The sequence below is a fragment of the Melopsittacus undulatus genome, chromosome 7, assembly GCF_012275295.1.
Source record: "Melopsittacus undulatus isolate bMelUnd1 chromosome 7, bMelUnd1.mat.Z, whole genome shotgun sequence".
Classification (NCBI taxonomy): Eukaryota; Metazoa; Chordata; class Aves; order Psittaciformes; family Psittaculidae; genus Melopsittacus; species Melopsittacus undulatus.
In genome coordinates, this window is record NC_047533.1 from 59,817,926 (window position 1) to 59,844,156 (window position 26,231).

General features: G+C 44.1%; 1 protein-coding gene and 1 long non-coding RNA gene across 2 annotated transcripts in view; both read left to right on the forward strand.

Moving 5' to 3' along the window:
* Positions 1 to 26,231, forward strand: part of LOC117436417 (AF4/FMR2 family member 1-like) — a 58,553-nt gene that overhangs the window by 7,994 nt on the left and 24,328 nt on the right. Inside the window, exons 2-10 of the mRNA XM_034064455.1 lie at positions 9,807 to 9,851; positions 10,287 to 10,373; positions 11,062 to 11,098; positions 11,471 to 11,522; positions 14,940 to 14,997; positions 15,130 to 15,158; positions 16,389 to 16,569; positions 19,943 to 19,987; positions 20,423 to 20,509. Of these exons, the coding sequence (XP_033920346.1) occupies positions 10,290 to 10,373; positions 11,062 to 11,098; positions 11,471 to 11,522; positions 14,940 to 14,997; positions 15,130 to 15,158; positions 16,389 to 16,569; positions 19,943 to 19,987; positions 20,423 to 20,509 (573 nt within the window). The 5' untranslated portion in view covers positions 9,807 to 9,851; positions 10,287 to 10,289. The remainder of the gene's footprint in view (positions 1 to 9,806; positions 9,852 to 10,286; positions 10,374 to 11,061; positions 11,099 to 11,470; positions 11,523 to 14,939; positions 14,998 to 15,129; positions 15,159 to 16,388; positions 16,570 to 19,942; positions 19,988 to 20,422; positions 20,510 to 26,231) is intronic.
* On the forward strand, positions 1,013 to 6,045 carry LOC117436544 (uncharacterized). The gene is made up of 3 exons (XR_004549880.1): positions 1,013 to 1,138; positions 5,538 to 5,625; positions 5,953 to 6,045. It is a non-coding gene; the product is annotated as an uncharacterized lncRNA (long non-coding RNA).

Sequence of the window (26,231 nt, forward strand, 5' to 3'; positions counted from 1 at the left end):
AAGCAGAGTGTTCCTGAAGGACTGCAGCCCATGGAAGGGACTGATGCTGGAGCCGCTCCTGAAGAACTGCCGCCCTCCACTGGGGGGGAGTCACACTGGACTGTCTGCCCTGGGAGGGACCCCACGCTGGAGAAGGGAAGAGTGTGAGGAGTCCTCCCCTGAGGGATCTTTCCTTCTGGGGCAAAGATGTGGAATGGGAAGAACCCAAACATTTTCTGATTGTTTTTACAGTTTTAAACTATGTACTTAAGATTTTGTTTTATGCAGCTTCATGTAGAAGCATTATGTAAATGGATTTTTAAAAGTGTAATTTCTTATTTGCTTTAAATGGGATATAAACTGTTCCCTGGTTCTCTGCCGAGTGCTTTGGTGCAAGTTGTGCTCTGAACCAGAAAATGAGGAGTGTAACCTTGTTTCAGTGTTGGTTTAAATCTCAGCTGTGCTGAAAGAAGTTGAGGGGATGTTGGGTAAATGTCTGGTTAATTACTGGTTGAAAGGAATTACAGGAGCAGTTTGGTTTTATCATTGTGCCAAGGAACACGCAGAGCAAAGGACAGGCCTTGCTGCTTTCGAGGGAGTCTACAGACCGCCACCAGGCCTAGGGCCCAGCAGCACTGGTGTGAGAGCTTTCATTTTCCCCACGTTTCTTACCCTGCAGTTTCAAGTACTTTTGCACTTGCAACTTTGGCAGCAGCCTCAGCTTTTCAGTCCCTGCATCTGCGCAGCCACGTGCTTTCTGTACTTGCTTTTGAACACGCTAAAAGCGACGGCTGCCCAGTCGAGGTACGGCGGTAAAGAGCTTGTGTCGCTGTTGGTGTGGTAATGATGCCTTCACTCCTTGCCGGGCAGCGGTTGCTGTTGGCGCAGTGTGTGTGGAGAGGCGTCCTGGCTGCATTCCCTTGATGCGTTTCGCTCACTGAAGTGCCGCTGCCTCAGCTCAGCCTAAAGCTTCTTTTAGCAGGAAACCCGACCTCTTAATTCTGGCTGTCAGACCTCTTCCCACCAAGTTAACAACACTTGGAAACTGATGTTCTCCTGCCTCGCGGCCTTGTCCGTATCTGTTTTGGTTGTTTCCTCCTGTAGCCAGCCCAGCCTCAAGAGGTTTCCGTGACTGCCCGCAGCGGTGTTTGAAGAGGTGGTAAGTGGTTTATGTTGGATTGGGTTGGAGATCTGGCTCCCATTGGTAAATGGGAGGTTGCGTCTGCCTGTGTGCAGGTCTGCTGGGTAGGTGGGAAATGGTTGTAGAGAAGAGTAGGAAAAAGAAGGGTCCGATGCAGTTGCTGTCAGGCAGTAGAATCCCGCAGCAGGTGCGAGCTGAGGATCTTCAGATTTGTTTGCCTGTGAGTATGGTTTATGCACATGAATTTTTGAAAGCTCATCAGTTTCAGCTCTTCAGATGCTCTGTGTCTCAGAAACATTTAAATGCAAAGCTTTGGATTTGTTTTCAGATTTTTTATTTAACCCCTGGTATTCTATAACTTTAATTCTGGAAGCAAGATGAATGAGTCCCTGAATATTTAAAGGGAATGTGATGGCTCTGCTGAGGTTTTGGAACCCCATGAAAGATGTTTATCTGTTTGCAAAGCCTACCCATGTTACATGGGCTGGCTTTAGCAAACTACTAGAAGGTTTTTTTTGCTTAGCTATTTTCCTGAGGAGGGGGTGCTTGGTCCTGTGTCATGGACCGTGATACTAGCCTAGAGCTTAAGAAATCCTGTGTGACTGCCCAGATTGGGGAGACACAGAAACCTAGGTAGAACTGTGTTCTGTTCTTTAGGAAAGCCTAATCTGCTTTTAGAAACACTGTAATATTGTGTTATTCAGAGGCATGAGGCATTTTTCTCATTGCCTTCTGCATGGAAAGCGGTTGACTGAGGCCAGAAATGAAAGGACACTGAGGCCTGAAAGGTAATAGAGAAAAAAACCTCTTCTAAGTTGACTAACTTGTTAGAAATCAGGAACTCAGTGTTTCACCTTTGAAAAAAAGACTTTTGGTCATTTAGTCAGTTAGGTGCCACAAAGCTTTCCTTTGCAGTTCTCTGTTTGTTTGGAACAAAAGTGGCACCAGTACTCCCAGCATTTTCTGTTAAAGCACCTGCTGATAAAGCAGTACCTGTATGGCTTTTGTTGGCAAGCTATTGGGATAAAAATGTTGTGAGATGTGAAGGAGCTGGCAGAAGTTCTTCCTAGCTGAGAAAACCCAGAGTTTGTAAGTTAGATGGCACAATGTAATGAAGAAGTGTCAAGCAAGAAAGCTGAAAGAGAACACGGATGACACTAATAATGCTGTAAAGATGTGCGATCTAGCTGAAAGAGTGTGTTTTTTTCCCATAAGTTACTTATGGAAAAGCCCCTTATTTTTAGCATATCATTCAGTAAGTTTCATTTGGGGAAATTGCTTTGCTTCCTAGGCTTTCCTAGCAGGAGCTACCAGTGTTTGTATTGAGCAGTTCTGTAGCTTACTGGGGAACCATTAAGAACATAAACTCATAGGATGGTTAGGATTGGAAAGGACCATTCTGTCTTCCTACCTTAGCATGTTGCTGAGCACAGCACTGTGTGTGGCGCTGCGGTGCACGGACAGTGCAGCTCTGCACAAGCAGCACCGCAGCGGATTACAGCAGATGGATAAAGTGATCCACGGAAATGATAACGTTAAAACTTGGCTCTCAGGCTGCTTCTTCCGTTACTTAAATATGAGTCAGTCTGGTTCCTAATTATTTGGGAAGTGTGTTTCTTTCCAAGTCAGTCAAGTAAACTGGATGAACTGACCTACAGTAGATAGGTTTCTCTCCTTACACATCCCTTTTTCAGATACGGTTGGAGGGACAGACTGAATTGATGTGCAGGGAGCTTATTGCTGTTCCTTTCTCTTCCAGCATAGAGAGCTGATGTAGTCTAGCCCTGCTTCTCGCAGCCAGAACCTTCTTTCTGTAATTCTTAAACAAACAAAACATCCCAAAACAAAGAAGAACAAACCCCACATGAGCACACACACAAAAATACCCCTATCCTGAAACGTTTCTGAAGCCAGTTGTGATCTGGGTTAATCTTGAAATCTGATGAACTTTTAGTTGACATTCTGTCCTTTGGACTGAACCTTGATTTGTTCTGAGGCCAAATAGAGTTGTTTCAGTCCTTACCCTAAGAACCAACTTGGTATCTGTGCTGCACATGTATGGAGCACAGGGTTTCAGTCAAGAATCTTGCATTCAGTGCATTTCCACTCGGCTCCCTTAGGAATACTTATTGCTGTAGCTTTCTGATCTGGCAGTAATCCTTTTTGCTAGTAGGGAGGGGAGGAAAAGTCTCCCTTTTTTTTTTTTTAAGCTATAGCAAAAGAAACCCTCAAAAGTACAAATATTTAAAAAAACTCCTCCCTTGAAAACGTCTTTTTCCTCTGTTTTTTCATTCCTGTTTCCATGCATCATTTTTCCATTAATTCTGTAGAGATGTGCCTGACACTCGGTGGGGGCTTTGAGACAATTTGTGTGTTTGTGTGTGTGTATAATACTTGGTAGAAGTCTGGAAGTCTGATGTGGAAATGTGTCACAGTTTTTATGTGGGAGCTCATCTGGCTTTAGGAAGGCAGGTAAAAAAGTGTTGATCTTCATGGGTGTAAGTGCATTTGGGCATATGTGTGTCTGCATCCTGAGTAAGCTAACTTTTCAGTCCTTGTTGATGAAGGGAGAAGAGCCATGGATAGGCTCCTCTTGCCTGCAAAAGCTGCTCACATGTAAGCTCAGTCTTGTCACAGTTGGGTCAGCACAATCGAAGATGCTTGGTGTGCATCTGCAAGGGGGGCTCTTGAACCTAGGAAATAGTCCTGCACTCAGGTCCCATCCTAGACCACACATCTAGAGCTGCTCCATGAGTGTTGCAGCCGAGGCACCATCAGCTTTCTCTGAATCTTTCTGCCATACCCAATTACCGCAAAAGCAGGAGGCAGAGGAAGGAAACACTTGCAGAACAAATTCAGCTCATATTTCTCCAATGTGAAGACAGGCATTTTTGGAGAGTATGTACCAAAGCAGAATGATGATGATGATGCAGAAAATAATTGACTAGCTGCAGCATCTGTTGCACTTCTGCCGTCTGTTTTTCTCTTACCATGTTTCTCATGTTTCAGTTGAAAGTGTGTATGTTCTGAGAAAGGGTTTGGTGTGAAATAGAACTTAAAAGTACCCAGCAAGTCACAAGCTGATGATATCTCCATAAAGAAAAGGAAGCAGAGGTTGGGATGTGGCATTCTTGATGCTGTTTGGTGTCAGCTTTAGTGTTGTCCTTTCATCTGCTGGTCTTGCAGTCGCAAGCTGCTTAGGTGATACAGTGTGAGAGCTGAGCACAGCTGTGATGCTCGTTAACTTTGTGCTATGCATTTATGCCCATTTCTTGTGGAGGGGCTGATGAATGAGACTGCATATTTAATCCTTGTAGATGTGATGCTGGCTGTATAAACTGGTGGCAATTCTGTGGAGACTTTCAGAGGGGCAGGGTTGGGGCGCTGCAGCCAGGCTGTTACCGTGCATTCATGTGATTTGTGTTGGACCATTTCTTGGGGGCAGTGTGCCTTGCCTTGAAATGAAACAAGAAGGTGTCTCAGTCTGGAGAAATGGTGTAGTTTAAAGGATCTGGTTTTCCATGAAGTTCTTCTGCTGCACATGTGACACAGCTTTATTGCTGTTTTGATGTGGGGCTGGTGGAGTTGAGTGTACGCATATGTGGTTGAGGAGGAACAGGGGGATTTGACGTGGTGCGTTCCAAATTTGTGAGACCACTGCTTTAAATACATTGACATGATTGCTTTAAATGCAGCTGCATGGTTTGGCAGGTAAGCAGCTTTCAGACTGCCCATTTAAAGCAAAGACTAAGTTTTCAAGCCTGTTTATAAAGCTGGCAATGTTCAGTCTCTGAAAGTGGCAACACCATCAAAACAGTAGATTCCTTTTTACTCTGGGGTGAAGAGTAACACAGAACTGGAGAATCTTGAGGCTTGGAAGGGACCTCTGGAGATCATCTAGCCCACCCGCCCTGGCAAGGCAGGGCCACCTAGAGCAGATTACACAGGAAAGTGCCCAGGCAGGTTCTGAATGTCTCCAGAGAGGGACACACCACTCCTCTCCTGGGCAGCTTGTTCCAGTGCTCTGACACCCTTAATGAAAGGAAGTTCTTCCTCACACTGGGGTGAAACTTCTTGACTTTTAGTTTGTGGGCATTGGTCCTCGTCCAGTCATTGGGCACCACCGGAAAGTCTGGAACCAGTGTTTCACAATTCAGTGGATGGATAGCTTTTCCCTTCCCACTTTTCTTGGTGTATGGTATCAAGAGTAGAAACCACTGAGAAGGATGCTTGCTGTACCTTGTATGCGGTAAATTTCCATGGGGTAACGTGACATAAGTGATTTGTCAACTCGAAGCATCCTGTTCAAAATGACTTTCATGCCGGACATACACTGTTGTCTGGAAAGCACAGCTGGTACTTGTTGATAACAGTGGTGTAAAGTGTTAACCAACCTTTCTTTCTCTCTTTCCTAAAGCTTATACAAGGAGGTCAGAAACCTGCTGCGTGCTAGAGGGAGACTCATTGGGGACAACACAACTCCCCTCTTTGCAGCACCCTATAAGGTAATGGTGGAGAGGGAGTGTGGTGGAGGGAGAGGAGGAGAGATGGTTGGAGCATAAGGGCAGAGCTGTGGCTTCTGCGTAGGGTGTAGCAGCCTTGAGTATGATACGTACAGAAGCAGCATCTTCCCATCTGAAGAACTGATACTGAGTAGAGCAGTCCCACTTGCTTTGGAGGGAGTGCACTGCAGGATCAAGATGAGCTCTCATAACTTTGCTTGTGGTGATACACGGTGATGAAATTAAGATCCTGAAGCATCTCTCTTACAGAGCTGAATCTCTTGAAGTTGAGGGTGCAAGCTTTTTCCATCTCTGCCTCTTTTGTTGCAGACTAATAAGAGAGATGACTTGTCAAACAAAATTCAGAACGTGCTGGGCAATTATGAGGATGTCATGGGGTTCATCAACTCCAAAAAACAGCGGAATTTCCTAGGGCTTCAGAGAGTTCTTCCGGCCTCACATGCAGCACCTCATGTTCCACACTCCTTTGACAAAAATACCTTTGGAAAGAGCTCAGATTTGAAGGTGAATGCCAGAGCCCAACGATCCAAATCAGAAATCACTTCTGGGCCCATAAAGGTGAGTGCCATTGTTGGGGGGCTCTGTTGCTGGCAGGGTAAGCTCAGCTATGGGAGAACAGGTCACCAAAGGGCAGAGGCTCCGAGCAGCGTTGATGGCTGGGCACACCTTATCATTTTTAGAAGGTGTATTTTGAGATTGCCTTTTGCCAGTACCTCAGGGGGAGATACCTGGATGGTGAAAATGCAGCACTCACCATGATTCTGTGTCTTTTTTATTAGTGAGGCTGCAGCAGGCCTTATGGTTAGAGCGACTGCTTCTGTTGCTATGACTTCTGTTTTGCCTGTTGAGATGGTTGAAAAGAAGAAGGGGGGAATGATACGCTGAGAAGGTCAAGGGGTGATGTACCTACAGTCAGTGCATGCAGAGCATCAGTACTTGCTCTGAGTGCTGGTGAGCAGAAGTCCTGTATCTTTGCTGGGTACTGGGACAGCTGACTGTGCAGTGAGTTCTGTGGTCACCTGGTAGGTTGAAGGTTTTGGGGGTTTTGGGTATTTGTCTGTGGACACCCCAGGGTTCTCCTAAGTGAGTTTGTAAGGTGTAACTGTAGACCCTCTGGAAAGTATCAATGTAAACCAAAAATGTCCTGAAGATTTCTAGCCGATGGACTTAGCCCTTGGGAAGTATGACACCATTCTGTTTCCTGCTCCATCAAATGCTTTTTTGAGCAATTTCTTGAAGCAAATTTAGTGCAGAAGTGCAATGTAGAAGAATTCTGAATCATAAGCAAGATCCTGTAAGCCCTGTAAAGTTCTGCATTCAGGGCAAGACTGTAGGCTCTTTCTTGTCCCGCAGCTATGAGCAAAAGGAGCAGAACTCTTTTGTGTTTGTTGTTGTCAGTCGAAGGCATCGTGGCCAGCAAGCTCGAGCATATCTCCGTTCTAGTCACTACACTTGTGCTTTCTCTGCCAAGGACTGAGACCTAAGGCAGCTGGGCAAGGAGAGAGGTGGAGATAGTTTTCAGATTGTATATTGCCTTGGTCATAGAAAGGGAGAGCGTGGGAAAGTGAAAGTCTGCCTTTTGTGGAAGAGGGTGTTGATCAGCTGCAGTCGGCTGTAGGCAGTTTCATGTGGGAAATGAGAGGAAACTGGCAAATGACATTGATGAGAAGTTGTGAAAATCCTTTAATGCAGACTTTATTTGCTTCAAAGGAGGCTTGGCAGTGCACATTCTACCTCAATGTAATAGGGGTTTTTTTGGTGAAAGCAGGTGATTTGAGAACCAAAGTGTATCCTTTGTACTCGCTTGTATTGTTACAGGTACCTTCATGCACAGGTTCAAAACCAAACATGTAAAAGACACCAAGTAAACCCAATCAAACAGTAGCTGTGCTCGGTTTGGATCTAAGTGAATTTAGTTGCAAAATGACATTTGCTTTTAATAGGCTGATTCCTGCTGACCTCCAGCAACACAGAAACCCTCAAATGGTTAAATCACTTTAGGAAGTAAAGCTAGAGCTTCTGAGAAACTTGAAACCTCACAAGTGTGTACCCCATCATTTGAATCATCTGTAAATTCTGATATGTCAGCAGAGCACAGTTTTATTTGCTGTATTCAGCTGACAGATATGATCAATAAGAATCTCCTGTGACATGAATTTTCTTTAGCTCTGCTACTGGTACAGCTTTCTCTGTACCAGTTAGAGTGAGCAGCTTTTTTTTCCTGGAGTAGGCAAGGAGTCAGCTGTTCAAAGCACTCTGAAAAGTATCTATCCAATGGACAATGTGGTATTAGAAAGGAGAAGGTACCTGAGATTGTGGCTTACTGCTCTCACTCAAATGCTTTTCGTACCTTCAACACTTATGTTGCAACCCCCCTTGTGCATGTTCTGAAGGGAATAAGAGGACACAGAGTCAGCCTGTTACTGACAGAATCTTTCTAGATTCACATGAAGCAGTATTAGGTATTTACTGGAGGGAGCTTAAAGGGGGCAGTAGGTAAGAATATTTTGCTGAAGTAAGGGGTCAAAATTGGGTGTTTGGGAAGGGAGTGGAACGCCTGCCTTATGAGGTTCACCTAAGTGCTTGGTGGTGCCAGATCTGAGCAAGTTGCATTCTGTTAGAAGGGGTGGGTGCTGATAAAACCTGTGGGCTGGAAATGAAAATGTGGGTTTATGCCCTTGAGAGCTGTTGAGGTTCATAAGTTCCAAGAGCATGTCCTGCACTTCAAAAACAAGTCACCACTTTCTTATGTTTCCAGTCTGTTTAGCTATAAGCAATGAAACACCCTTAATGGTTCAGAGTACTGAGGCAAAACCAGTGCCGTGGGCTAGGTTCATGCATGTGAGAAAATGGAGCATCATGACACAGTCTTACCTGTTTGAGTGCTTTCTAGGGAAAAGACAATTTGCTGGTAGCAAAGCACACATTGATTGCATGTTTTTCTTTGTGTCTTTTTGAAAATCTGAGCTCCCCAGTTCAGAAATGTTTTCAATGATGATGTTAATGCAGGTATATAAGAGGCACTTGAGATTTGTAAAAGGCAAAGAATTGTAACATTTTCCACTGCAGTTCGTGGGACTTTTAGCACTGCAGGAGCAGGTTTGAGCTGTGAACTGTGTCTTCCAGAGACAATTTTGCCCACAGGTGGTTGTCTCTGGGTCCAAAGGGTTGACCAACCATGGGAAGCTGTGTCAAATGAAGACCTTTGCTCCCTCGAGGTGTGCTAAGCTTTTGTGGGAATGCAGTCTCCATCCTCCTCAGCTGCACCACTTGTGGTGTTCGTGGTGCTGTGGCCAGGTGATCCAAGGAGTTGGATTGAGAGCCAAGGAATGCCCTTCTGCCAGGTTAAGTCCTGGACTGTGTGAGTGCAGGCTCAGGCCAGTGCCAGGGGAAGGGCACGGTGGCAGAGGTGTGCCTGTGGCCAGGGAGTGTGCAGTCACTTGTCCTGGCAGCCACTTAGGGCTGCATTGCCTTCCCTGTGCTGTCAGACCTCATCGTAGGTGTGAAGTGAGGCCAGGATGGTAGGTTTTGCTCTGATCCTGCCCCGCCTGTTCTTTTCAAACTAACTCTTCATTCATGCATATGCAGTTTTGTGATCCCCATTGCATTCATGTGGCAAAGGCCCATGCAGTTGGCATGGAAAAATAAATTTATAACCAAATATATATATTAAATTATAGTATTAAATTGGAAGCAGCTGTTCCCTTGAGTCCAGGATCTGGCATTTAGGAGTCTGGCGGGTTATTCTTCCACTTACAGCCACCTTTACTTTGCCTTCTCCAAGCTTAGGGCTTTATGCTGGCTTCTTTTTTATGCTGGCTTCTTATTCTGCTGAGTGCACGTGGGTGCACAGGAGAGCACAAGTTATGAAACAAGGGGAATCCTGTCAGCTGAACAAGCACCACTGTTTAATGAACTCTCTTTCACTTTGATTCTTTCTCATCTTTATTAGAGCATATATTCTACTAAAGGTTTGAAAAGAACAGGCTTTGTAGAATGAACTGCCCTTCTGATGGGGCTTTTTAGCCTTTTATTATTAATGGACTCCCATGGCATTTGCAGAACGGTTGGTAAGCAAATGTTTGATGAGTGCAGCTGTTTATCTCATGTCAGTTGCTAAACAAACAAACTCATGCTGCTTCCTTCTTTTTGTTTCCTTGTAGCGAACCTTGCACTGTGATGCCCAAACCGTTAATGAAATTTTGAAGGTAGGTGCTCTTAAAGAATAGATCTACGTGTTTGTATTTTGTACACATTAAAGTAATGGGGGGGGAGGAGGAGGAATATCCCATACTAGGAAGCTCCCGAACTTTGAAAAAGCCCAGAGCTACTCATATACAGGTTTTATGTACTTTTCCCTTTGCTAAATAATCCTGCAAACATGGGAAGTATTTAGCTCTCTACAAGCTTCACTGAGATTGCTGCTAATTGGGCAATGCAAGTGTGCTTGGAGAAAAGGAGCAAGTCCTGATGATGGTCTGGCTTGCTGAGCTGAAAGAGGGCTTCATGCTGTGATACTGCCTCTTGGGTTTGCGATGGGGTCAGCTTATTTTTTGTACATGAATGTAAATCTCTTAAAGGTAAAACTTCAGCTGCCTGTATCAGCAAAATACTGTAACCCGCTTCTGTCATTCGCTCTCCAGGAAATGACCCAACCATGGCTACCTCTTCTGACAGACATTCCTTCTCCTCCTACTGCAGAGCCTTCCAAATTTCCATTCCCAGCAAAGGTAAACACCCTCTTTCTGCCAAGGCTTTTGATAAACTAGAAGAGAGTTTTCCATCTCTCGCCCGTCCTTTCATCTGATTTTGTCCTCCTGTCATAGGTAAGGGCTTTTAGGAGAGATTATCTTTAGAAGCCGCAGTGGATTTTGAATTGTCACTTGCAGTGCATCATTTTACTTGAGTGATTTTGCTTCTGAGCAATTGTTTTGGAGTGGGCTATATGGTAGCATCGTTATCTTTAGTCTTTCTTATTTTTTGAGCAAGCTTTGTATTTTTAGACTCGTAAGATGTTTCAGAGAGGACGAATAAATGATGTTTCAATGACTTAGGTAATCGTGGGCTTCAAATGTGACTGCTTGTCAGAAGTATTTGAAGCATCTCATTTTGTTACCAAACAAAGCATTTTTTGGTTCAACAGAAGTGTTTGGCAGCTCTTGTAATTTCTGTTTTTTTAGTATTTCTTCACAGATGCACATACCACTAATGGGCTAGCAGCAGCAGCACATATCATTTCTGTCCGTGCTAAGCTCCGTCAGGCCAGCTTAGACTGTTGGACAGTTCGGAGTTATTCTTTGACAAGTTGCTCAAAGTATCGATTACAGTAACAAACACAAGGAACTCAGATCACTGATACAGTGCTGTTGAGAGATGGTGTATTTTATTCTCAATTTACACTTTGTCCTTTCTTCCTAGGAATCGCAGCATGTTGGATGTGTAGCACAGAATCAGAGTAAGTAGAAATCCGAAAGAAAGCACACTGTTACATGTATGTTGACAGATAGTTTTGTGTGTCATCCATTGAGAACATCAAATGTTTACATTGATGAAGGGACGTGGTTTCCTGTGCTTTGTTAAACATTGATGAATTTAGAAAATGCTGAGGAGACTGTATACATTCCTTACCTAGAAATTAAGGCAGCAGTTCAGCAGAGAACAAACAGTATTTCATTAGGAAGCCCCATTTGGAGTGATAAACAATCTCAATGACAACCAGTTGTGTCGTGGAAGAAAGTGACTTTCTAAGCTGATACTCAGAGACCAGAGGGTAAAATACGCTACAAGTGAGGCAAATAAACCCAACAGATTCTGTTTTGATTTACAGGACAGTACGATGGACCTTCAGATACGTTGCCTCGTTCTCAGACAGCAATCTCGTAAGTAACCAGACTCAGTTGCCATCTCTCCTGTGCAGTTACTTAAAAGAACGGGAAACCAGTTAAAATCTGGTTTACTTGATGATTCCAGCGAGTACGGTTTTATCAGTCTGATTTTTTTCCAAGAAAATGTCAATGCAGGGAATTGTTTCCCCAACAGAAACATTCCTGTTTCATGATAGAATCGTAGAAGTCTTTTGGTTGGAAAAGACCTTTAAGATCAAGTCCAGCCGTTAACCAGACACTGCCCAGTCTGCCACTGCTGCTGTCTCCTGATTATAATGACTGTGTTAAAACCAAGACAAACCCCCCAGCTATTAAAGTACCAGACTGAAGGGGGTGTTGTTTGCTCTTTTAACCTGCAGCTACTTCACATATTGTGGCTTACTGCTTGCTGTTTGAGTTACAGCTTTTTTCTGTAGCTTTGTGTAAGAGAATGTATACATTTCTGCTTCTCTTTCTATAGGTTTTCTTTCTCCTATCACGTGTTCTGTCAGAAGGCAGCTTCTGAAACTTTGAGTCTCAGTGTAAGATGTTTCTGCATAATGGCTACAAAGGTTTCTGCATAATGGCTACAAAGGTTTCCCTTGGTGGATAAGTTACTTGGTACTGTCCTTGTAGGTGACAGTGGTTCCCTATTAATTAGGTTAATTAGAGAAAGGGCTTGAAAGTAGTTTTGTGTGGGCTGCCATAAGCTTTCAGGATTAATCTGTCCAGATGGCAGCACTGGTAGGTTCTGAGCCCCGAGTAACAAACAGAAATCTTTCCATGTCTGGAAGACTACGGGGCCTGTGTGCAACGTAACTGCTGAATCATTAAATGCCTATCAGTTCATGTGATATGTAAAGATCTTATATTTCTCCATACTATGGAGTAATGGAAGGCTGCAAGTTAAGTCATGAGCTAATTGAGGCCTTATAATTGTTGAACCAGGTTTCTTGTCTTTAAAGAGGTTATTTAAGAATTTGTTGAAACCTTGTTTTGGGAAAGTGGCTTTGTCTGTCCTTGCAGAAATAGGACTTATTTGAAGTTTTAGTCTTCTTCCTTGATCCTAAATTGAACTAAAGTAGTTGCCATGTTCTTTTCTTTAGCAGTAGCTCAGCTGAAAAGGCAGACTTTTTGATTTTGAGCAGTTAAATCAGGTTTAAAAGAAGATCTAGGTAACGTTTCTTTGCATTATGCTGCTACCTCAAAGGGAAATGTATCTTTAGTCCGCTATTCTTAAAACAAGCCCAAATCACTTTGAGAACGTTTTAGTATCTCTGGAAGTTCATTCATTATCGTTTTGAAGAACTGTTTCCCTTAACGAGTTGGAAAAGAAAAGAATTCATAGAGATGCCGGCAGACATTTGGCCAAAGAGCACAAAGAGAAGTGGCTGAGTTGTTGCTATTCTTGCTTTTTCCTTTTTGTGCCTTGGTGGACTGGCAGCGAGATTGGGCTCTAGCCCACATGTGAAGTTGGAGCGTGCAGGGTTGTTGCAGACCTTGCCCTTTGCCTTGTGTAGGAAGTTCAGGGGCCTCCTTTTCCAAGGTGGTGTCTCCTAGAGCTTCCCTTCAGTGTTTCCTGTGAAAGAAGAGGCAAGAGGTGAATTCCACTGAAAAGGTGTGTGAGGAAACGAGGCAGAGGAGCCGGGGGGAGGACAGCCACAGGGCAATGGCACAGGCCAAATGCAGAGAGAGCGCGGTAGGTCTTTGGGTGTAATCAAAGTCTGTGTGCGCAGAGAACCTCTTGTGCGTCAGCGTAAGGTACTCAGGGACTGTGGGGTTGGTACCTTTTCAAGAGGCATCATCTGTGTGGGAAGGGTTGGCTCTGTCCTGGTAGACACGGGAGACCTTTGGGGTTTCTTCGCGCCGTCCTGCTCCCTGTATTGGATTTGTCACATGTGATTTGTGGAATTGTTTGTTGTGAGTCCGTGGTCAGCTTTGGCAGTAAATGTAGTCCCGTTTCAACGAGAGTATCTCCATGCATGGTAACTGCTTTGGTGTGACTGTAAAATAGTGTGTCTCTTTTGTGGGAACTGTGCTTAAATGAGGGAATCGCTTTTTTGAGTCGAGGTTTTTACTCCTCTGATGTTGCAGGATCGGGAAAGCAGAGGTGACCTCCAGAGCTGTAAATGTTTTTTGCTTTGTTCCTCATTGGACATGAAGGCTTGAAAGAGCGTGAAGTTTTGTGTAGTTTTCCTTTTCCCCACAAGTCTCAGGAACACAAACTCTGCCCCCACTTTTCCAAGGTGGAGGTGGTTTCCTGGGAATCTTTCTTACTTGTTTTCCTGCTCTAGAATGTGTTGTCAGGAGGGGTTGGAGGCTTACTTTTCTTATTTGGGCATGAGAGAAATTTCTCAGGGAAAGCCCTTAGTTGGAAATGAGGTTGAAATAAATGCAGCTTTGACCTGATGGATCAAAACCCCTGTGTCAGTCCCCAGGCTTTCATCCCTTTTTGAAATGACACTTGTGTCATTCTCTGTGTTGAGGAGCTGGTCTCCAGCTAGTTTCAGGGTTTGAATCACTGTACTTCCAAATAGCAGGAGTTTTGCCTGTGTGTTTTCCAGCTCCTTTTGGAATGCCCGTGTGATTTCCAGAGGAGGATAACACTTGGGAGGACTTTGGGTCCCTGCCCGCAAATCCATCCCTTCCAGCCTTTTGAGGACTTCAGTAATACATTGAAATAGCAAGCAGTAGTTACCGGCTGCAGGCAGAGGACTAAATTATGCTTCTAGAAGCATCTGCAGGCAGCCTGCTCCCTTGAGCAATAGTAAAAGAGAGTTTGTGGCTCCCCACTTGTAAGCTGCTTGGAGTGTCTGAACTGCTTGATGTTACGGTTATTGCTGAGCTGTGCAGGAGCATCAAATTCATTGTGTCGAGAAGAAATAGGAGGGAGGCTCGCCCTTGGCATTTCCTTACGTATGTACGGTAGAACACTTGAGCAGCAAAAAGAGAACCCTTGTGACAGAAGAAATATTTACAGCCCCTGAGAGCAGAGAGCATGAGCGTGCACAGCTTCTGGTGCACAGACGATGCTTTCTGTCCCTGGGGGACTCAGTGCAGGCCAATAGCATGCCAGTCTCTTATGGTACAAGGATCAGACTTCTTCTCCCCTGTGCTGCTGTGTTAGTGTGCTAGATAAGCGAGGAGAACTTCATCTTTGTTGTGTGTAGATGGCAGCCAATGATACTGACATCCTTTCCAAAATGTCCTGAGATTAGTTGAAAAGGACAATAAAATGTTCCTAGATTGTGTGTTATCATTTTATCATTCATTCAGGTAATGACAGGGTTTAGCAGGTAGAGAATGCCAAACATTCATAAAGAATGTGGGAGGTTGGTTTCTTTTGGCAAGCACAATCCAAGTCTTTTTCAGTGTCTGGTGCTTGAAAGTGTGTCTGCCTTGGCTGACACTTATCTTCTGGTTGCCTTTCAGAATGCTGCTCCAGGAAGACCTGCAAGTCAGTGACAGTGAAGACAGTGATGACAACCAAGTCAGTTTTAGATGGTTTATACACTAGGCATACAGACATCCCTTTAAATCATCACGCTTTGTTGCATTGTTCCGAATGCCTTAAGCTAACCTTTTCTCTCATTCTCCTCTTTCTTTTCTGTGAACAAAACAGGTTGCTGACAGTCCACTTGCTCCTCCAAGGTACCGATTTGTTCTCGATCTAATAGCTAGACTAACTAGGAGGGAAAAACAAACTACTTTTTAATATATGGGGTGGATGGGTAAGGGTTCCTGTTTCTCCTGTAGAGACAGGATTTGGTTCCTAGCTGCCCAAAGCTGCTGTTGAACATTGGTGTTAGTTGTGTGGGGTTTTACAGAAAGCTCCAATGAGAAATGAATCATCCGGCACGCTGGATTTTTCTTATCAACCAGAATTATATTTCCCCAACTTCTCTTCCCCTCCACCAGAGTATCCGAAGTTCACACTGGAGCTAAGGGGATTCTCAGTTGCTGTAGGGGTGGGTGAGGTGTGAGTCCAGTTTTAGTTTAGAAGGAAGCCCAAAAGAGCCAAGCAGGTGAAGAACAGAAAAGTGTTGGGTAGACTCACGGAGGCTGTTTCAGCTCCTCCTGATAAGGCAGTTCCTTATAAGTAGTTCCTGCCATGTATTGTTAGTCAGAAGCAACGTTTAGGGTAGACTTAACAGCCACTTGCCAGTATTAAAAGAAGTGGAGAAGCACAGAATTTTCAAGATTTTCACGAAACTTGCCTCCAATCCATACAAATGTGTTGATTCTGACGTATGGAACAAGTTTCAACGATAAAAGAAATACTCATAAGCCCATTTCAAAACAAAGGACTGCATCAAGGTCAGGGCTCTTCCTGAGTTCCATCCAGTCCCATTGCCAGTGCTGGAGGAAAACACTTCTGAAGAGAGGAGAGTATTGCAAAAACTGCTGCTGCTTGACATGGTTGTTAACGAAGCAGTTCCAGCACCTTGCCCGAGGAACACAAATGAATTGAAAACTTTACGGGAAGAATATAGGAAAGAGAGACCATCCTGGAATGGATGTTTCTGTGTTGTTAGCCCTTATGGCAACCTTTTCTTTTGAGGGTTGAGGCCTTCAGAAAAGCACTTGTCAGTTTTGGTTCCTTTTTAAACTTTGGTTGGCTAAATGCAGTTGCAGACTGCAGCAGTCCTGCTCACAGATGTCTCTGACCTGGCCATAGAGTTGAAGGTTTTATTAATTCTAGAGGTTTTTTATTCCAGTGCTTTATCTTTGGAGCATGGCTCTGTATTACTTGGCCTTATCCTTTGTCCTCTCAGTGCCAAAACAGGGGGGTTCAGTTATATTCTTGAATCTTGCCATGTCAATATAATAAGAAACTTCACCTATGCTGCTTTCTAATTTTATCTCATGGTGGCCTTGCAGTCCCCAACAGTCCCAGCCCAAGACTGTGGCATCACCACATTCCAGCAGCTCTGAGTCAGAGAGCAGCAGTGACTCAGAGAGCAGCAGTGACTCAGAGAGCAGCAGTGGCTCAGACAGCTCTTCAGACTCAGAGACAAGCGGCAGTGAAGCCAAGGAACCTTCGAGAGCGTCGGTGCTAGAGGTGAACGCAGATAAAATGCAGAGGCTGCTTAATACAGCCTCTTGCCTCAGCCTCCCTGCTGCCTGAATGCAGCCAGGACAGGAGACCTGAAATACTGTCATGGTTCAGGTGCCCCTGTGACGTCTATGCTGCACCGTCAGACTTTTCCTGCCCTTTGCTCCCCTTCTAGAGTTTATCAATTCAAGAACCCTTAGTACCAGCATAATTAGAGTTTTACCTGCTTAACCTTCAAGTGTTTGTCTAGCGCTCCTCGAGGAATTAGTGTCTTCACTGGCAAAACATAAGGAAGGCGCAGATGAGCAGCACAGCTTGTCTGGGGTGTTTGGGACCCACCTCTGCTCATGCAGCTTTTCTGGGTGCTGAAGCTATGGACTGCTTCAGGATAAGACCAGTGTCCTGACAGGTTCAGAGGAGCCGCTCTCTCAGTGCAGCTCCTGTGCACAAGTGACAGATTGAGCTTCTCGCAGACTGCAGCTGACGTGATCAGACCTGCAGGAAGGGCTGGGATGTGCTTAGACTTGCTTCTGTTGGATTTGGCTCAGATAGTGCTGCACTGGCAATTCTGAGGCTTTTCTTGGGAAAAGCAGACAAGCAGAATGTGGTGCCTTAAGGTTTCATTATTGAGACTATGCATTTTCTAAAAGTCTGCTGCAGAAGTGCTCGTGTCCCATGCTTTCAAACAGTTCCTCCAGCTTGCAAAACATTCTCAGGCCAGTGGGAAGGGAAGTGCATGGCCATCTCCTATGCACCACAGCTGATGGAAGGCAGTCTGCTGGCAGTTTTGAAGTACTCTCACAAAGCCCAGAAACCCTGTATTTTCTTCTTCCCCTATCCCCCAGCCCTAGCTTTCCTGTCTTTTTCCTGAGAAGCACCTCAACAGGGAAAATTTTAGGTGCAGAAAACAGACTTTGAAAAGGAATATCTTTCTCATCTTGCATCTATGCAGTTTACTAGCCAGCAGTTCAGTTGCAGACTTTGCCCTTTGCAACGTGGGTGTCTTTGGAAGGAAGCAGGTGTTATGCTTGCCTTTGACCTATAGGCAATAGTTCCTCCTTCTTTTTTAACAGAAAAAGAAGTCTTGTGTTTGGAAAACCTAATGAAAATCCTAAATCCATGGGAAAACCAACTGGGTTTTAAACCAGTTTTCTGGGTAGTTTCACTCAAGAAAGTTGAGGACATGTCTTGTTTACCCACGTGTTCTACAGCGAGTTGAATGTGGCTAGAGAAGAAAAGCACAGCGGAAGGGACCCAGGAGCCTTGGTAAACCTTTCCTGTAGTGGAGGCACTCTTTTTGGAGAAGAATTGTGGTTCCTCTTGGAAGCACAGGTGTGACTGAGGAGAACTGATGTGGGCAAGAGCATAGCTGTGCTCTGGTGTCCAGACAATGAGCTACACATTTGAGTGACGCTGACACGCACGTGGTAGTTTCAGAATGTGTCCCAGAGAATTGTATCTGATTTGCAGCTTCTGTTGTCTGTTTTAGGGTTAGTTGGTTTTCTTGTGATCTCTCAGACTGCTATTAGATTAGGCAGGGCTTGTAGCAATCCCATTCTGTTACCTGGCTGAGTCCAGAGTTTTCAGAGTTCAGTCAGAGTTTTCGATTTTCTTTGGGTTTCCTTTTGCCTTTTCTCCTCTCTCTTCCACCCTTTCTCTTGTTTGTTGTGGCCATTGTGTTTTTGGTGAAATGAGGTGAATTTTCTGCACTAAAAATGGTATGTCTTGCGGTAATTATTAACCCTCTGTGAAAATTAATCCTAGCCTTAGGCAATCTGCTCCAGAAATTGCCTTCTCTGCTCATGGGTTTGTCATTCTCTGACTGCAGCTTCCCGAACATCCTAGAACAGCTCAAGCTGCTGTTACAAGGACTCAGCTGCCAAACAGTATCTGTACGTTATTTTGCAGTAGCGATGAAACCTCAGGCAATTTCCACATAGCAAAATGGCCTTTAGGGATACTCATCCTTAAAATGCAGCTTGTTTTCATGTTTATGCAACTTGATCTGATTTGTTACTGACTTAATGCAAAGCCCACAGGCAACAGTGCAAAGACATCTCCGTAAGCTTCAGCTCAAGTTCCATATCTTTCCTTATTAAAAGGCGAATAATTCTTTTTTTGTGAACTTTGAAAAAGAAACAAATTAAAAAAACAACCCCCACAATTCCTGAACGTGAAAGAAGTCAGAAGAAAATCTTGTATTAACTACCTGCCTGCACCTCCCTTCCTTGATGCAGTTTTGCTGCTTTTGTTTGCTCTTCACCAGTGTCGCAGTTTCCCCTGGGTAGCCAGTTCTCCTGTGGTTTGCAGGGGTCTTTTTTACTGCAGCAGCTGCCATAGCAATGTTTTCCCTTTGCCTATTCTTGCGGAACCACAAGTTTGTGCGTGCGGATGATGCATGTGAATCCTTTTGGCTTTCGTGTGTGCGTGTTTTGGGTCAGCCTTGGAACTGGCTTCCCCTGCTTGTTCCTGCATCCCCACCAGTGACGATGGTGCAAGGTTTGCTTTTGACTTCAGGTTGTTCTGAAGGAGCCCACGTGTGGACAGGGAGGTTGGCATGGTAGCAGGTGACAGCGGTTAGGCTTCTCCCTTGGTAGGTGAGCTCAGGTTCACCTAAGTGCTTGGTGGTGCCAGATCTGAGCAAGTTGCATTCTGTTAGAAGGGGTGAGTGCTGATAAAACCTGTGGGTTGGAAATGAAAATGTGGGTTTATGCCCTTGAGAGCTGTTGAGGTTCATAAGTTCCAAGAGCATGTCCTGCACTTCAAAAACAAGTCATCACTTTCTTTTGTTTCCAGTCTATTTCTTTTTGAAAATCTGAGCTCCCCAGTTCAGAAATGTTTTCAATGATGGCATGGAACAATAAATTTATAACCAAATATTTATATTAAATTATAGTAGTAAATTGGAAGCAGCTGTTCCCTTGAGTCCAGGACCTGGCATTTAGGAGTCTAGTGTGTTACTCTTCCACTTACAGCCACCTTTACTTTGCCTTCTCCAAGCTTAGGGCTTTATGCTGGCTTCTTATTTATGCTGGCTTCTTATTCTGCTGAGTGCACGTGGGTGCACAGGAGAGCACAAGTTATGAAACAAGGGGAATCCTGTCAGCTGAACAAGCACCACTGTTTAATGAACTCTCTTTCACTTTGATTCTTTCCCATCTTTATTAGAGCATATCTTCTACTAAAGGTTTGAAAAGAACAGGCTTTGTAGAATAAACTGCCCTTCTGATGGGGCTATTTAGCCTTTTATTATTAATGGACTCCCATGGCATTTGCAGAACGGTTGGTAAGCAAATGTTTGATGAGTGCAGCTGTTTATCTCATGTCAGTTGGTAAACAAACTAACTCATGCTGCTTCCTTCTTTTTATTTCCTTGTAGCGAACCTTGCACTGTGATGCCCAAACCGTTAATGAAATTTTGAAGGTAGGTGCTCTTAAAGAATAGATCTACGTGTTTGTATTTTGTACACATTAAGGTAATGGGGGGGGAGGAGGAGGAATATCCCATACTAGGAAGCTCCCGAACTTTGAAAAAGCCCAGAGCTACTCATATACAGGTTTTATGTACTTTTCCCTTTGCTAAATAATCCTGCAAACATGGGAAGTATTTAGCTCTCTACAAGCTTCACTGAGATTGCTGCTAATTGGGCAATGCAAGTGTGCTTGGAGAAAAGGAGCAAGTCCTCATGATGGTCTGGCTTGCTGAGCTGAAAGAGGGCTTCATGCTGTGATACTGCCTCTTGGGTTTGCGATGGGGTCAGCTTATTTTTTGTACATGAATGTAAATCTCTTAAAGGTAAAACTTCAGCTGCCTGTATCAGCAAAATACTGTAACCCGCTTCTGTCATTTGCTCTCCAGGAAATGACCCAACCATGGCTACCTCTTCTGACAGACATTCCTTCTCCTCCTACTGCAGAGCCTTCCAAATTTCCATTCCCAGCAAAGGTAAACACCCTCTTTCTGCCAAGGCTTTTGATAAACTAGAAGAGAGTTTTTCATCTCTCGCCCGTACTTTCATCTGATTTTGTCCTCCTGTCATAGGTAAGGGCTTTTAGGAGAGATTATCTTTAGAAGCCGCAGTGGATTTTGAATTGTCACTTGCAGTGCATCATTTTACTTGAGTGATTTTGCTTCTGAGCAATTGTTTTGGAGTGGGCTATATGGTAGCATCGTTATCTTTAGTCTTTCTTATTTTTTGAGCAAGCTTTGTATTTTTAGACTCGTAAGATGTTTCAGAGGGGACGAATAAATGATGTTTCAATGACTTAGGTAATCGTGGGCTTCAAATGTGACTGCTTGTCAGAAGTATTTGAAGCATCTCATTTTGTTACCAAACAAAGCATTTTTTGGTTCAACAGAAGTGTTTGGCAGCTCTTGTAATGTCTTTTTTTTAGTATTTCTTCAAAGATGCACATACCACTAATGGGCTAGCAGCAGCAGCACATATCATTTCTGTCCGTGCTAAGCTCCGTCAGGCCAGCTGATGATTTTTCATCGCTTGTACTTTTCCACCTATGGAGTGTAATTGAAAAGTAGTGTTTATTACCTCTCTACCTTAATGGTTCCTGCTGGAAAACACTGGCAGCAATTTTAACTGTCTCTTCAAATTTCATCTGTATCATAGTTTTGGTAATAAACCCCAAAAGCCCTGCACATCTGAATGCAGTGTTTTCCTTGCCTTTGATAAGACTTATCGAAACCCACAATTGTTTGCAGTTCATGCCTACATCAGGAGCAATCTGAATTTACTCCTGTATAATTCCTACCAAGTAGAAGAAGAAAAGCCCCTCCAGAACAGATGCAGAGCTTATTTTGAGCAACAGAAGTGCCTTAATTTTCATGACTATTAACAGCAAGAGGCTGAGCAGTTCCATCTCTGCCACTAGAAAATATCCAAGCAGAAGTAGATAAAACATTATTTTAGGATACTGGTTAGTGAAGCTGAAATCTGTATCTGCTGTGGTCTGGGTTTCCCCTTTGTTGGTCCCAGTATCTTTTCAAGACTTTTACCAGGAATTGATCAGACTTGGCTGTACTGGTTTCTACTTTACATGAACTTTAAAACCCTAAGTGATTTGGTTTTCTTTCTTCCCGTTAGAGGAAAGCAGTGGACGAAGAGACGAATAGGAAGAAATTGAAATTGGAGAAAGAACAAAAATCCCTGAACTCTTCACCTAAGAAAGACTCCAAGGAATTGAAGTGAGTATACAGTGGTGGAATGGCAGAAAGATGCAGGCAAGCGAGTCTGTCCTAAAAAAGGAACTGTGCTTATACATTTGCTTATAAGGTAATGTGCTTCCTGAAGCTTCATCTGCGGAACATTTGTCTTTAACTCCTGGAATCGACCATGTGGCATTCGGAATGTAATTTGTTCACCTTTTTAATTGTTGCAGATGCGAAGTGATACTTGGGTGTCACCTGTTTCTGATCCCTTCTTAATGCTGAGGATTATGGTTCTAACCATTCAAGTATAAGCTGATGTTTCAGTGGCTGGTCATCCTCCCATTCTTGCTTTACAGTGCTGCACAAGTGTTGAATGTTGTGGCATTTGTCAGATTTCTAACCATTGAGATGGACATGATTTTAAACGCTTCTCTATCCTGCAGCTTACATTGCGGCATGCTCTGATCCATACGCGTAGCTCAGGAAATGTGTTCACACTGCAGGAAATGTAATTGCCAGTTGCGTCCATATTACTTGTCCTTTTAAGGGGGTAGGCAACCATTTGCACTGCTGTCTTTTGGACCAGATTCAGGAAACAAATTTGTGCAGCACAGATTTGCTGGTCGAGTTGCATACAGTGTGGTAGGCTGCCTACCTGCTGGGATGCAGGAGTCATTCCTCCTCTCCAAACCTCAGTGGAGGCAATCTGTCAGCAGGTGATTGCTCTAGACAATCTGGGGTGTGGCAGCTGTTCTGTGGAAGCTTTGAGAAGCTGAGGAAAAGTGATGGAAATGAGCAGTTATGAAACAAGGTTTAGAGTTATTTGGTGTTGCTTAAAGCTGCCAGAGTTCCCTTGTATTCCTAACTTCCAATGATCAGAAATCTGATATGCCACCATATTATTAAATGTGATAGTCCCTGCCCTTCAAAAAGCGCTACATTTTAAATCTCTGACTTGAATCCTCTCAGTCTTGATGTCTAGTTGAGCAGGCAAGTCTTAAAGAAACAACTCAGTTTAATTCTATCCAAGTATGTATAGGATCAAGTGTCAGGGTGAGTATCTGTAACCGTAGAAGACACCTTCTACCGTAAATGGGGAAAGAGAGGCAGTGCTGCAGTTTGTTTGCCTTGTTGGGTGATTTCTCGCAGAGAATTGACGGTCTCTGTCTTTAAGTGAAAGGGGCTGTGTTGGAGGGATGCCTTTTTGCAATATCCTGCCATCCTGGTTCTATGTTTTCATTCCAAGGACAACTCCCGGGGCTTAATTCTACTTGAAAAGCAACTTGCCTGCCTGTTGTTAGCAGCTGAAGATGTGGTATCTAATGCACAATGACTTTCATTTTGCTTTTGTTGGATTCTTCATGTCATTTTCGCTTCCAGAGAAGCTGAAGTGTAACTGGTGCATGTTGCAACAAAGTTTGTAAAAAATCGCTACGTTATTGATGCACCCCAATTCATTCATCCCAATTGCTGAATTCTCTTCCCATCTCCAGAGCATCAAACTCCAGGGCTTCAACTGAATCCCAGAAGAAAGTTTTTCTATTTCCACCACTGCCACCAGTGTCTGCCATAAAACCTGCACCAAAGTCAGCCAAGGTGGCCCAAAAGAGATGCAGAAGCGAGAGTGAGGAGCTCTCTGCCATTGATTACACCATCAATAACAAGAGGGACTACAAGGATCCTTTGATTAACAAGTACCGCAAAGTGGAGAGTAGCCAACTTGAGCTGTCAAAGGCTATCAAAGTAGGTATCAATTATAAGTAGCAGGAAGTTTCCTGCAACCTGTGGGTGCTGCTTGACTCTCTTTAGAAACATGCTCTGAGGATATTGAAAAGAAAGAAGATAAAGCAGCCACCAGCGGAAGCTCTTTGAGGCATTTTGCCCCTTTCACGGCTATCTGTAACCATACGTCACTAGCCCAGAAGCCCCCATTGTAATTCCTCTGCTGACTTGCCATCATTTGTTTTCATCTCATTTAGTGATGCATAGTGAGAAGAGGTGCCCATGTAAAAACCAAAGGCATCATGCTGATGGCAGTAACTGTTTCTGACTGTAGGCAACTGCAAGTACAAGAGTGGTGTAAAAGAAGGGTGTTTCCAAAAGGGAAAAGTGGGCTGCTTAAAAATAAGAAACATACAAGACGGGTAAAAGGTTTTCATAGCATCGTAGACTGGTTTGGGATGGGATAGAGCATTTACCACTTCTTTGGGCAGCCTATTTCATCCTCACAGTAAAGAAATTCTTCCATCTCTCTAACCTGAATCTCCCCTGTTGAAATTTGGTTTATAGTTTGCTTATGAAATTGTTAGTGATCCTTGCAGCTGGATCTTTGCCATTTTGGGTTGTAAAATACAATTATCTTTGTATTTACTAGCGGTTGGGTGTGTGTGCTCTAGGATATTGTGTGAGTCATGCCCAAGTGTGCTCGCTCTATGGGCTGGCTTCTAACTGCTTGCTTTTTCCTTATGATGTAATTGGCAATGGAGAAGGAACAATTGTGTGGTTAAGCTGGAAATAAGTGTGAATGGATATTACCTATTGCTGCCTTGGTTAGTGAAAGGTTTCCTGAAACACCGTGAAAAATGTGCTGCTTGCAGCCTTACTGCTATCTTAGCCATTGTGCAAGGAAAGCTGCTACTTAATTTCCCCATGCTTGGGCAAAGTATTAATGATATGAATGCCTTACTAGCAGTCAGGTAAGAAGCCAGGTTTCCATTTCCATTATTGGAGGAGGTGCTGGGGAAGTAGGTAAGAAGACAGGTAGAGCCTGGAAGACAGACTATGCCTGGGACAAAAAAGTGTTTCCTACTGCAGTTTAGGCAAGGCAAGCTTTGGAATCGTTTTTGACATCTCTCTAACCGGATCTGTCCGTATTCTGTGATTTGTCAGGGATCTGCCGGACACGTCACAAAACTTCTCCCAGTGCCTTCTTTGCCAAATGGTGCCTCCCAGCCAAAGAGACCTCAACTCAAGTTTGAAAGGTAAAGCTTTTGTTTTTACACCCCTCTTCTGTACTTTGTAAAGCCACCAGGCCAGGCTGGCCCTGCAGCCAGCCTGGCTTCTGCTTTAGTAAGCACTTGTTTGGGGAGGAAAGAGAGAAGGAGAGGGGTCAGTGACTTGCCCTGTACTGTCTTCTCATGGCTGGGACTTACCCCACCTACCGCAAAGCAAAAGTCTAATGACAACATTTCTTGTATTAGAACCGCTACTCTACAAATCAGTTACTGTTTCACTCTGAGAGGAGGTACCTCTTGTGCCTGCCTACAAATGATAGCTTTTGATTTGCCTCATTCTTGGCAAGTTGTAAACTAGTGTGTGACAAGGTGCTGGGCAGGCAAGTAACTTTTTCTGAGAGGGCATCACTCTTTCCTTGCTCATTTTGTTAGCGCAGAAGCGGCTGTGTGCCATTGGCACGGTGAATAGATAATCCCACTGCACGGAAATGTGTGTGTTCCACGTTATCATTGTTCATATGTTGATGTGTGATATATGTTGTGTGAAACCAACCAAATGTTTTCTCTCTTTATTTCCAGAGGTTTCTGGAGAATTTGACGCGGCATCGGGGGAGCTGTCACTGACCAGCAGCTTGATCAGACTGGTCCACTATGTTAGACAGGGTTTGCACTGGCTGAGACTGGAAATGGAAATGGCTTAACTGGTGCTCAAGTTAGTTAGTTAAGTTGGTTCTTCTTCTTCTTAAGTAGCTGGATCAACTTCTTCAATAATAAATGAAGTAGCCCGTTTGTTAGGAGTTGTTGCAAGCGTCTTCATGCTTCTTGTAGAGAAGTTGCCGTTGGCCTTTTCTCTCTGAATGGTCTTAGTGTTTCCCTTCTGAATGAGGTTTAAGTATGAATTCATGTACAAGAAGTCTCCGTTTCAATTGCTCCCCTGTTTGTCACCCCTTGCCCTTTCCTTTAGGAACAAGAATGTGTGCAAATCTAGGTGCTCAGAGTGGCAGGAGTGCCATGATTCAAGGCATCAGGCTCTTATCCTCCTAAACTGGATTCAGGAAGACTGTGCCAGAGTCAGTCGCAGGCAGCCACCAGAGCCTGGCTCTAAGCATTCACTGATAGGGAGATCCCATTCCCTCAGGGAATCTCACAGAGTTCCATGCCCCATGGTAGCTCTGCTTCTCGGGGGCTGTGTGAGGTGAGCTCTTTGCAGTGGCCTTAACAGTTCTTGTTTGGGGCTTTTCCCATTATTTGGGTTTATGTTGGGCAGTGTAACTGTGCCTTGGAAGAATGATTTCTGCATGTCCCTGTGCACTACTGTGATACAATTTGTGCATTATTCAGGTCCTTTGTGTACCAGACACTGCGCCAAAGATGTTTGCTGACCATGCATGTGGTTTGTCTAATGTAGTCTGTAAACCGTAGAGCATCTGGTGGGAATTTTAGTTCCAGGCTTAGACAGGAGGAGCTTGGTGGTGCCTTTGCTCAGGCAAGGTGGGACTGGGACTCAGTTCACTGCCATCCCTCAGTGTTTCAAGTGGTGTGACAGCAGG